Source organism: Crocodylus siamensis, chromosome 2 (assembly GCF_052110815.1).
Source record: "Crocodylus siamensis isolate JL-2025a chromosome 2, ASM5211081v1, whole genome shotgun sequence".
NCBI classification, from domain to species: domain Eukaryota; kingdom Metazoa; phylum Chordata; order Crocodylia; family Crocodylidae; genus Crocodylus; species Crocodylus siamensis.
This window is the reverse complement of record NC_143396.1, coordinates 219,009,095-219,021,117: the sequence shown is the minus strand read 5'-3', so window position 1 is coordinate 219,021,117 and position 12,023 is coordinate 219,009,095. Positions and strand designations below refer to the sequence as shown.

At 53.9% G+C, this 12,023-nt stretch overlaps 2 protein-coding genes across 5 annotated transcripts in view; one reads left to right on the top strand and one right to left on the bottom strand.

The window, feature by feature from the left end:
* Window positions 1-2,408, bottom strand: part of LARGE2 (LARGE xylosyl- and glucuronyltransferase 2) — a 47,245-nt gene extending 44,837 nt beyond the window's left edge. For all 3 annotated transcript variants that reach the window (XM_090033010.1, XM_090033007.1, XM_090033015.1), the window contains exon 1: window positions 2,286-2,408. The gene's annotated coding sequence lies outside the window, so the exon portion shown is untranslated. The remainder of the gene's footprint in view (window positions 1-2,285) is intronic.
* A 37-nt stretch (window positions 2,409-2,445) lies between these two features.
* PEX16 (peroxisomal biogenesis factor 16) lies at window positions 2,446-12,007 on the top strand. 2 transcript variants are annotated; one of them, XM_090033017.1, is made up of 11 exons: window positions 2,447-2,676; window positions 3,508-3,543; window positions 4,228-4,304; window positions 5,365-5,498; window positions 5,925-6,025; window positions 6,666-6,746; window positions 7,333-7,485; window positions 8,292-8,364; window positions 8,774-8,893; window positions 9,212-9,276; window positions 9,840-12,007. In XM_090033017.1, the coding sequence occupies exons 1-11, from the start codon at window positions 2,526-2,528 to the stop codon at window positions 9,896-9,898; spliced, it is 1,050 nt and encodes a 349-aa protein (XP_089889143.1). In that variant the 5' UTR covers window positions 2,447-2,525; the 3' UTR covers window positions 9,899-12,007. The 2 variants fall into 2 exon arrangements, with proteins under 2 accessions (XP_089889145.1, XP_089889143.1); XM_090033019.1 differs by lacking the exon at window positions 6,666-6,746 and having other exon boundaries at window positions 2,446-2,676.
* The last annotated feature ends 16 nt before the right edge of the window (window positions 12,008-12,023 follow it).

Here is a 12,023-nt window from a genome sequence, read left to right as displayed (position 1 = left end):
CTCATTTCCCATCTCTCTACCCATCCAGTAGTCTATCCTCACTGCCCAACTGTCCTCCCAACAGAGGGGATAGGCATCAGCTGGAAGAGCTGGAGAGATGACAGAAGGACTTTGTGGATGGACTAACATGGAGGGGAAGCAGATGTAACAGGGCACGAGGGCAAGGATGGCCCAATGGCTAGGACCTAGGACTCATTCAATGCCTCCCTCAACAATAGATTTCCCATGCGACCTTGGGCAAGTCACATCGTCTGTGTCAGTTCCCATCTGTTAAATGATGTTAGTGGTGCTAGAGAAGATAAATACAATAAGGGGATGCTCTGTCACTATGGCAACAAGATCATATAAATACTGCTCATTCACTGATGTGGGAGTTTTGTGGCAGACAAAACCCACTGCTCACCCCACCCCCCTGCACAGCTCCAAACCTCTCCTTCCCATCCAGTCCTTCCAACTCTCCATATTCTCCAGTGCCCCCTCCATCATGACCAGATGCTTTGAGCCACTCCATCCTCCTCCATGCCATCTCATATGCCCTGATAAGCTTGGGAGGTGATAGAGCTGTCCAAGCTGAAGGCAGGATGGGACAGGAGAAAAGCAGAGTTGTTAAACTCCTAATTCCAAATCTGGGCCTGGTACACAGGGATGGAGCCCCTACATGTTCCTCCACAGCACAGAAGGCCCAAAGAATATGAAGCTTATGACATGGGGCAGGAAGAAGGGCTCAGACCCCAGTACATACTGGATAGGGGGAAGAGACTACCCAGCCTCCACCCCTAATCCTGCAGCCCCTGCTTCCCCTTCCAGTTGCCAGCCCCTCTCCTTGGTATGAGCCCTTTCTGGTCAACTGCTAGATGGGCTACTCCTCATTTGTGTATTTTAATGAGCCCACTATCACCTGTGGGAAGCCAGGAGGATGACAGTGGGAGTTTTACAAGCTGATGACAGAGGATGCGTCTAGAGGACTAGACTGGCTATAGAATAAGATCAAGGAGTCAGAATAGTCTAACCAGGTGATCTGCTGTTGCTCCACACTTTGCTGAACCTGGAGCATGGACCTTCATTGTCCTCCACCCCACCCACCTCTGTGTAGGGCAGCCTCCAGGGACTGGAAGAGCCAGGGCTGATGCACTGCACAGACACAGGCAGACCCTCCCTAGCACCCAGCTCCATTTCTCCCTACACTGGCCGCTGCCACCTCTCTTGCCCATTCCCTCCCAGCAAACCTTCAAGGCACAGTTTGATGCCATTCTGGAAAGAGCTAGAGTCATTTCTGAGTTGCCTGCTATGCTTTGATCATGTTTCCCAGAAGGAGAAAACCCCGTTGATGGGGGCTGAGAGGAACAAGCAATACACTCTGGCTCAGCTGCAGATTTCAGCCAGGCGTAGGCTCATCCTTAGAGTGGGTGGCCACAGGTTAGGTTGGATGGCCACAGCCTGTCCCCAGGAACCACTCCCTTCATGTGCATACCTCTGCCTCCATTGTGCAGGTGCTTGGTGGGCACCATTGGAGCCAAACAAACTCTTCCCTTCCTCAGGCTTCTTGCTTTGAAGGGTAGGTGACAAGTAATAGGCGAGATAAACAATGAGCACCCGAGCTGAGAATGATCAGAGCCCCTGGCGGAGCTGGAGAGGGGCCCTCCACAGCCAGGGCAGGCAAGTCCCACAGTGCTGCCCACCCCTGGACAGCAATGCCAGGGCTTGGCCTGCAGAATGGAGCCCAGCACTGGCTGGCACAGCAACCCTGTGCCATCTTCGGAACAAGGCGCCCCTGAGGAAAGACTGCACACCCAGGCCAGTCAGCCAAGCAGCTCCCAAGGAGAGGTGGATCTGGGAGCATTTCAAAACCAACCTTTAAGCAGAGGGGACTTATCAAGGGTGACATGGGACAGCTGGCACTGCTGGGGCCTAGAGATGAAGGATTCCCAGCAAGTCCCAAATACACCAGCCCCTGGGGGGACCCCATCTCCCAAGCACCCCCCAACTACAGCACCTCTTGCAAGTCCCTACCCTGCAGGTGGCATGGGAGCCAGAGCCCAGGTGGACCCACTGCACCAGGCACATGGTAGTGCCACAGCCGCTTACCTGGCCCCGGGGTGCCCAGCAGCAGCAGGCAGTGCACCCAGGGGGTGCAGCCAGGCAGAGGTGCAGCTTGCAGACTGACTGGCTCAGCAGTGTATAAGCTTCTGCGAGCAGCAGCACAGTGCGAGGGGTTGCCTGGGCACAGGGAGAAGAGGTGCGCCCCCCCGCCAGCAGGTGCCCGCAGAACCGCCCCCCGCCAGTACCTGATGCGCTGCCGCCGCCGCCCGCGGGCTCCAGCCCTTTAACTCTCCTCCCCAGCTGCGTGCGCTCTGCGCTCGATTCCCCGCCCTGGCCGCTCAGCGTTCGATGCCGGTGCCTGAGGGGGCCGGGCAAGCCGTGGCCTCACGGACCACAGGACGCAGGCGCAGCGGGGCGGGGGGCCGTGTTGCCAGCTGCGCAGGCGCGGGGCTGCCACCTGGAAGCAGCGCGGGCCTGGCAGCGCCATGGCGGCGGCCCCCGGCGGCGGTGGTGGCGCGGGACCCGGGGCGCGGCTACGGTGCCTGTGCCGGCGCTACCAGGACTACGTGCGGCGGCACCCGGCCGCTACGGCCCAGCTCGAGGGCACCGTGCGCGGCCTCTCCTACCTGCTGCCAGGTACCGGCCCGGGGACCCAGGAGTCCGGCCCCCCCCCCCCGGCTTTCCTCCGCCGCGGGAAGGAGTGCGATGTGCCTGCACGTGTGTGCGCGCCGTGGAGGCCTGTGCACTCACTCGTCTCCCACACATGCAGGCACATGCACACACACATATGCATGTATATGGTATACGGTCACACGCTAGCTGCTCAAGCCTGTGTAGGGACCTGCTGTCCCGTGCCGGCCGCTGGCTGCCAACAAGCAGCTGGTTCTTGTGCGCCTCAACATAGGAGGCCGGGGCGCCCCGGTGCTTGAACCCTAGAAAATGGGGTCCGCTCCAGTGAAAGGGTCTGGGATGTCAGCAGGGTGTGTGCTTCAACCTCTGCTCGGAGGTGTGTGGTGAGGTGTGAAGGGCTGGTCGGGGCCAGGCTCCCCATCTGCCAGAGCCTGGGGAGCAGCCGACTGCCCACATACACTCCTCAGTCTTGCTTTATAGCTGGCTCAGCTGCCCAGAGAGGCAGGAGCATCAGTCCTGAACTTGTAAAACTCCCACCCTCGTCCTCCCGGCTTCCTGCAGGCAATGGCAGGCTCTTTCAAACAGATGAATGAGGGTTGCCCATCAAGTGCTTGACCAGAAGCGGGCAGGGTGTGATAATCGAGGGCCTATCTGACTTTTTCAGGACAGGGGAGCATTTCCTGAGGACTGTGGACACTTCCTCCCAACCGAGTTGTGCCAAGCTGCGAGCGCTCCACGGGCATGGGTTGATGTAACTCTTCTTCTGAGGAAATGAGTCTCATGATCTTTGATTTAGTGATGACCCCTCCACTAACCTCTTCCTCTCTCATTTCCCAGGTCGCTTTTCTGATTCTCATGAACTATCTGAGCTTGGTACGTATGCTGGAGAGCCACCGTAACTGCCAGCCACAGCTGTAGTGTGGAGATTACCACGGAGTGGGGGAGGGTGTCCAGGCTTTGTACTGAACAAGAGGCACCGGTCTGAAATTACATACTCTGATGCTGCAGAGCAGGGGTAATTCAGTGGCTGCAAGGGTCATTTCAGGTGGGGCAGTGGGGTGAGGTTCCCCCCAGTTCCTCCCATTTGGGAATGGCAGGATTTATTGTTTCTCTCCAGAGGCTTCCTTGGCCCTTCTAATATGGCTGCCATTTTACCATTAGCCATGTATTACCTTTGCCTTCAAGAGCCAGGCAGAGGGGGATGCTTCTCACATCATGTGCTAAAACCTTCAAGTACCTGCCAGGATGTGGGTGAAACCAGAAGGAATGTGTGTGGAGCCATGGACCTGCCTCTGGGCCAGGCTCAGTCTTGTATCATGTCCCTGAAACACTCTCAGCACCTTTTGTTTATCTCATTTTGCTCCTGATGTGTCCTTTCTCTCAGCATCCAGATATTTGTCCATCCTACCCATTCATTTCCCACACCCCACACAGAGAGAATTTTCCCCTCAACTTGGCCACAGCCAGACCTTCCCACTGTGGCTCCATTCAGTGGTTTTGGTCGCCCTTCCTCTGTGACCTATAGTCGCTCTGTGCTCTTTTTTTCTCTTTTTCTAGTATACTCTGCCTCCAATCTCCTGGTGCTGCTGAATGACTGGATTCTCCGAAAAGAACTGCAGCGGACCCTGCCTGTGGTGAGACCTTTGCTTGGGAGGAAGAGCAAGGTGCAGGGCATGTCTGCTCTCAGGATTATTTACATAGAAGCTATTAGTCTGGCCCTAGCTGTGGCCTCTTTGCAGTGCTCCATGTTGGCTCTGGGGAGAGGCCTGAGCATTCTGCAGTGAAGTCCTTGAGTAGCCCAGGGAACACAGCCATAATTTAGAGGCACCCATGACCAATGCTGGACCTTGCTGGTCTGTGAGAATCTAGGGTGCACAAAGGAATCATAAAGCCACCTTAGCCCTTGCCCTCTCTTGGGCTGCACCTGCTGGGTGCTACAGCACAGAATCAGGTCCAGGGGGTTCCCTTTTGGGCTGTGCTGTGTACAAGCAGAATCTGCACAACCTGTCTGCTTCTTCCTTGTAAGAGTCTCGCCTTGTCCCAGAACACTAGGCTTTTACACAAGGGTCCCTTTAGAAAGCCCACTGCTCCAATACCTTCCCTCCTCTGTGATTTTTTTTGGGTGCGTCTTGCTGTGCAACAGTGAAAAGGGCATTTCTCTGACTGGAATACAGTGAGGCAGGTCACAGTAACAACTTCTAGACTACACTAACACTAATTTGTTCAGAGAGGCATGATCTTTCATAGGTTATAGCCTATTTTGATATATCCTTTGTATTTAAATTACTTTATTCCTTTCTTTTTAGTCCCTCTGCTGTCTGTAAGTCCACTTCTAGCCTTCAGCCAAGTAGACTATAGCCTACAAAAGCTCATGCCTCTGAATGAGTTGGATCAGGGTGGCACCTCATACACTGCCTTCTGCCTAACTTCAGACTGACATGGCTAACTAGCTCTCTCTAAGATGCAGTGAACTGGCGAAGTCTAGCTGCTCTTGGCTGTTCATAGTTGAAAGCCACATGTGAAATGAGTAGGCCCTCAGGCAGGCCTCAGGATAATGGGTCTGCACAGTCTGTGGTTAACCTTTCTTCCTTTGAAACCCTCAGAAGTGGGACTTTTAGCCTGGGCGTAGGCAAACCCCATTCAGCCCAGTAATTGAGACTGCCCCCTCTCACTCTTCTCCACTTTGTCTTGCAGTCATTACCCCAGCAGAAACTGCTAACCTGGCTGAGTGTGCTGGAGTGTGTGGAGGTCTTTGCTGAGATGGGGACTGCCAGGGTGTGGGGTGAGATGGGTCGATGGACCATCATTGTCCTCATCCAGCTGGCTAAGTAAGTGCCCCTGAAGGAGGAGACAAGGCTGCATGTAAGCAAAATGGGAGCTTGCTGGCACAAGCTGCAACAGAGGGATTGCCTTCCTGGTGCCCCATGGATCTGAGCTGATGGGAGAAGATGCCAGAGTCCCAGTCCCCAAAGCTCTGTGCATTTGGGACCCCACTGAGCAATAAACTCCCATCCAGGGGGTACACTCCCCTTTCTGCAGTCCTGCCAATGGTGTTCTGAGGAAGTGCAGAGGAGAGAGCTTGGGCAGTGGACTGTGTGTCTGCTGTAGTCTTGTGCAGAGTGGTTTTTGGGGCCCCACTCACTAGGAGGCAGAAGTGTGTGCTCCCCACCCTGAGGCTGCTGCCTTGTAGTGAAGCTGGGGTTCTGCAGTGCAGGCCTGAGGCTTACAGCTCCTGGCTTGTGTGTGCCTTGCAGAGCCATCCTGCGCCTCCTGCTTTTGCTGTGGTACAAAGCTGGTATCCAGACATCTCCTCCCATTGTGCCGCTGGACAGGGGGCAGCAGCTCCACCCAGAAGGTGAGTCCGTTGCCTTGGGATTTTCTCCACTTACTACTCTCCAGATGTTCTAGGGGAGAAGGATGCTTGCCCAAAGTGGTTGGGGGGAGCAAGATGGAGCACACGTGTCATCCGGCCAGCTCTCTTAGGGAGTCCCCATTGGCCAGGTGGTTTGGGTAGCAGGGAAGCCATGAGAGTTCATCTGCTAGCCCTCAGCCTTGCACTGCTTCCTGATTGCCCCTATCTGTCCCTTGGGAGCATCACAGTGTTGCTGCTTTAAGCAGTCAGCCAGAATCAGGTAACAGGACAACTGGTCAAAGGGCCTGAGCCTGGAATAGCAGAACGGCAGCAAGTCTGGCTTGAGAGTCAGAATAGAATAGCATGAGGATCTATATTTGTGGAGGTGCCCTTTCCAGCACTCTGCCTGGCTTTGCTTAGAGTTTGCAGGTTCGTGAGGACCAAGTTTTACTGAAGCATGTTGCATCCAGACCCAGATCACTCAGTATGATCTGTGTGCAGCTGGCTGGCCTCTTCGTGGAGGCTGCACTGAGAGCTTTGTCCAGGGAGAGGGAAGGGAAGGATGGTGTTCTTCTCATACCTCAGACCAACATTAATCTGGAGTTGCAGCCCTTACTGCACTGTGGCACCTCTCTCTGGGCAGGTGTGGAGGGCAGCCCCTCAGAGGAGGATCTGGCATACGTTGGCAGGCGCTGCAACCGTGTTGTGAGGTCTCTCAAAAGCAGTAAGTACCTGCACCTGGTCAGACTGGCTTCTGGCACAGGCTAGACACAGGCACAGGCCCCTGCGCTTGCAAGACCCGTTCTGTGAGCAGAATGTAGGTTCCTATGGGGGCAGTGTAAGTTGCTGGGCTGTGCTGGCTTGTTGGAGAGGGTCCTGTGCCTCTCCCTGGCTTGTGTCCCTTGATGTGTGGTTGAGGATACAAGAGCAGAGGGTCTGGTATGTTGTTCTGTGCCAGCCTAGGCTCTTTGCCTGTACGAGGGAGATGAGCCTCCAGCATGGGCATTAAGTTTTTTGTGCCTTGATGTGGCCGGGTATCCTAGAGACCCCTTTTCCCAGCTCTACCCTCTCAGGAGGGTACCTCTTAATGTCTGCTGATGCTCCTAGGGAAGCTGCCTCTGTCAACTGTTACCAACCCCCTCCTCATCAAGGGAGGGTAGCCACAGTCCCTGCTGTCCTACTGCTGCCTTCCACAAAGTTCTCCCGATCAAAGTCCTCCCACTGAAGGTGGGGGAGGGTCTGAAAGGCCAGCGTTTGCACAGCAGGGGCTCAGGGAGACACTGTTCTGTTTTTGCCTGTAATTCTTTCAGCCCCTTCCCTGCAGTCCAGGCACTGGGGGTCTCTGCAGCAGAGGGAAGAGAAACAAAACCGAAAGACGGAGGAGATGAACCAGGCTCCCACCCCTCTGGGGCTTCAGGAAACCATTGCAGAATCCATCTACGTCACCCGACCCTTGCTCCACTGTATCCTAATCTGGGCCTTGGCAGACCATGTAGTGTGCCCTGTGCACCAGCAGAGGGTACTGCAGCCTTAGTGCGCCACTGGCTTAGGTTTGTGGGGCAGCCAGACCTCACTTGGAGCCCCTGTCAACATGAGGGATGCCGAGTCCTCCTTCCTCTTTATTAAGGCAATCCAGCGAGACCTTGTCTTGTATCTAGGGCCTTCTCACCTCACCTCCTTGGTAGCAAGCTCACCAGCTCCCAGACACATAAGGTTACTGTCTGGAGGCTGGACCTTCTCTTGTACCCCTACGCTGCTACATTCTTACACTGAAATCAGGACAGAAGCATCTCTGCCTGGGTCCCTGTGGGATCTCAGCCATGTGAGCTAGAAGAATGGGGCTGAACAGCGCAAGTGACCCATGGCTTCCGTGGGTTTGGTCACAGAGTCTCTGCCAGCCAAGAGCATCTAAGCCAGGGGTGTCTAACCTTTTTGAATGTGAGGCCAGATCATGAACTTTTTATCACCCAGTGGGCTGGCAAGCCGTATTCAAAGACCTCACAGGAAGCAGTATCACATCACCAGCATCCCCCCCCCCCATCCGAAACGAAAATACATTGTTTACTTTTGTTTCCTGTCGCAGCACCTCAGGCCTCAGAAAACAGCTTGGGGGGCCGCATGGCAGCCCACGGGCCATATGTTGGACAAGCCTGATCTAAGCTGTCTGGGCACTGGGGAAGACCTGTAGGGTGGCCTAGAGGGTCATTTTCCTACACCGCTCCTGCCAAGCACATCATTTGTCTACAGTCCTTGACCCTTCTGTTCCCAGTGTTGAGTTTAGGGGTCTGGGGCCAAAGATCATGGAAGCCCTGGCTCCTCTCAGGAATCCTGGATATCACAAGGTTGGTCTGGGAAGAAGGCCTTCTGGGCTTTCGCATTGGGTCCCACATGGGGTGGGGGGAGAGTGGGGAAGGGAAAAGGGACTTTGGCTGAACTCCAAGTCCCCTCTATTTCCCTTGTCCCCAATTTATCCCACTATTACCGAGCACTGAGGAGTAGGGAGGCTCTGCTGGTGGAAGCTGCTGGTGGGAGGAGGGCATGGTGCACACCCAGGTTTTCTGGACTGCTCCTGCAGAAGAACTATTGCCTTCATTCCTCTTCAGGCTCCCCCTGGAGGAGGAGCCAGGAGCCTGCTCAGCCCGCCACATGGAGCAGAGAGAGAGGGGGCTGGATGCCAAAACTCCCCTCCCCTAGCCACAGGTCTTGAAGGGGCTCTTCCTGTGAGCTAGCTGCCTACCCTTCTTTTTGCAGCCTGAGCTTACTGAGTGACATCAAAAACCTGAACAAGCGGGAGCGGACAGAGTTGAGGCGCCGAACCATCCTGCTGCTGTACTACCTGCTGAGATCGCCCTTCTATGACCGATACTCAGAGTAAGGGTGCTCTGCTTTTTGCCCCTCCACAGGAACTTGTCTCGTACCATGATGAGCAGGGGGCTCTGAAGGGGCTCTAGAGCCTGTGCTGACAGCACTACCAACTGGGAATGTAGAGCAGGCTTGAGGCTACGCTAACGATCTCAGGCCCCCCACTTCACTAATATCACTTTGCATGAAAACCCTGGTAAGGGGACCTGGTAGTGTGGCATGCAGAAAGTTTGAGGGCAGCAAAACAAAAGCCAGAGGAGGGGGGTACACATGGCAGATAGGGGTGTAAGGGCATTTTACTGGACTCATGCCTGCTCTCTCCCTTAGGGGCAGGATCCTTTTCTTGCTGCGCCTGCTAGCTGATTATGTGCCTGGAGTTGGGTTTGTCACAAGTAAGTGGATGGTGGCTGGAGCCATGGGGCTGAAAGGGGATGCTGGAGTAAGGAAGAGGTCTGTGTGCTGGGGAGATGCCACAGGCTGGAAGCCAAGTGGGAGACTTATCTGTGTGGGTGTTTACCATCAGGACACCTACACCAATATCTTGACCTTGAGTATGTTTTGGGCATGTAGGATAAAGGCATATGAGCTGGTTTCTATGAAGATGAACTAGGGTGTGATTAACAGCATGTCAGTGGTGATTACCTGTGTACATACGTTGCCCCGTGGTGAACATGAAATAGCTTACTCCTAAGAGAAAGTCCTAGCATCAAAGAAAGCGCCCTTCCCATAAGAGCCAGGCAGAGGAACTGGTGTTTCACATGCTACCTCCTCCATGGACCAAGCTTCAAGTCTGGCCTCAAGTGATGTGCCATGTCCCATTCCACTCCCTGTGAGCCCATCCTAGAGCTGGTGACTTGGGTCAGGACAAACCTGGCAGTGGAGTAGCAGAAAGCTGTGGGCTGGGATTGAGGGGCTGCTTTCCTGCTCATCCCATCTCTCTGTTCTCTCATTTCAGGGCCACTGATGGATTACTTGCCAGCCTGGCAGAAAATCTATTTCTATAACTGGGGCTGACACGGAGAAGGCCTTTCCCTGCTGCGGTGGGGGCTGACTTGGACAGCAGCTGGCTGTCCTGACGGAGGACGTGTAGGCTTGGGGAGACAATACTATCATGTCTATTTTCCTGTTCAATTGGTGACTGGACTTCTGTTCTCCAGGGGTGCTTGTGACTTCTTTTATATAATCTAGCAATGGATAACAGACCAAGAGACTTTGGCTACCCACACAACCTGGAGGCTGTGGTTGTGATGGTAATGGACCCCTTTTGGAAGCACTTGATTCTTTTGTACAGCTGCACAGAATAAAGCCAGGCGGCAATGCTTTTGGGACCCCTTCGTCTCTGCCTCCCAGGGCTGAGGCACGCCACACGAGCTGCTTGCATCATAGTGACACCTTCCCTCCACCTGCTGAGGAAACTGAAAGAGGGGGAGGACATCAGGACCTTTGTCTGCTTTGGCTTCTTCCCAGCCTCAGTGTGGTGACAGATGCTGCAGTTCTTGTCACCCCCTGCTTGCACCAGTTATTGAAGGCAACTTGTCTTACACATAGCTGTGCACTGAGGTGCAGGCTTTTCTGGGCAGGCATGTTTCCCATGTCCAAATGCACTGTGGACCATCATGCAGTATAAGCTGCCATGTAGCTGAACACTGCTGTGGCTAGCTCCAGCAGAAAAAACCAGGCTCCCCTAGGGACTCACTGTGTGTGTCATATGTTCTCTGGGTGCTCTGTCAGCCCTTGTACTGCTCTGTTGTAGACTGCTGTTCTCCCTGCTGGTGCTATGTGTGGTTGGTTCAATCTAATTTCCTGTGGCTCCCAGGCGAGAATTGAGTGCCACAGCATGTAGATGGCCTGTCTAGCGCTAATGTGTGCTAACAAGGGATTGTGGAGTAGCTGCCAGCCAGGGAGCAGGAGCCTGGTATGGGTGAGGAGGTAGAAAGCAGGATAGATTAGTTCAGCAAACATTTACAAATGGGCTGTATGCAGAACTCAGTGGGGAGGGTGGCCCAGTGGGGATGCAGGACAACAAAAGTAGCTTATTTTGCATAATCTTTGTGGGCTGAAGAATGACAGTGGAGCCAATTTGTCCCATTACAACTGTAGATGGGGCAGCCAGGCACTGCAGATGCCTAGACCCAGAGCTATGGGTGATCCTTGGCCTGGAAGGGTTGTGGTCTTGGCTTGCCCCTGCCCAATATAGATGCTCTTCACCCTGTAGTAACTTTCACTCAACAGCAAAATTGTCCCTGGGACATGCCCCACTGCTTAATAACACCCAAGTGTAACTCAACATTGAGCCATGGCACCATGGGCCACAGAAGGGGGCCTAAAATAGGTGTTGCTGTGTGTTCCCACCACAGCTACCCTCAAAGCAGAGTGTGTGTATGTGATTTTTTTTGTCTTGGCATCTGCATATTGTACCATTCCCAGCCTGCTTCTCTGTGCACCAGGCTGGCCTCCCTGACTTCCGGTATCATGCACCAATGTGCCTAGTCTTGGCAGGATTAAATTTTTATCAATAAACATCCATTTCACCTGATATGGACCAAAAAGTCAGTAATCATGGAAAGATGTAGAAAGGGGATGGAAAAAAAAAATCCAGGATGAGGGTAAGGAAACCCAGGGTGCCGCAGGCAGGGTAGCAGTAGCCCCAGTTGTGCTGTCATGAATTCCTTGGGCAGCCACTGCGGCACCTGGGGGCCATGGTGGTAGGCCTGTGCTGTGGGGTGGGGGGGGGGGCAGGGCTTTTGGCAGCCAGGAGCCTGGTACCACTGGCCACTTGCTCTGCCCAGGTCCCAGCTGGGGATCAGGTACAAAACTCCCAGTGTGATCAGGGTAGGAGCCAAACCTCTGCCTGATCAGGGCAGGGGCCAAACTCCCACTGAGCCCTACCTGGCTCCTGCGTGACTGTGTGATCAGGTATGATTTATTAATTTATGGATATTTACTTTTTATAGTTGTGTGATTTTTATAAAGCTGTTAACAGTATACTGTCATTACTAAATTGTCTGCCCCCATATCCCTAATTTTCATGCATGAAAATTCAAAGCAATAAAAAAATGCTTAAAATTATAAAAAATTGTATAAAAAAAAATAAAAATCAAATTCTGCCAAGCCTAAATGTAATTCATATCAAAAGTTA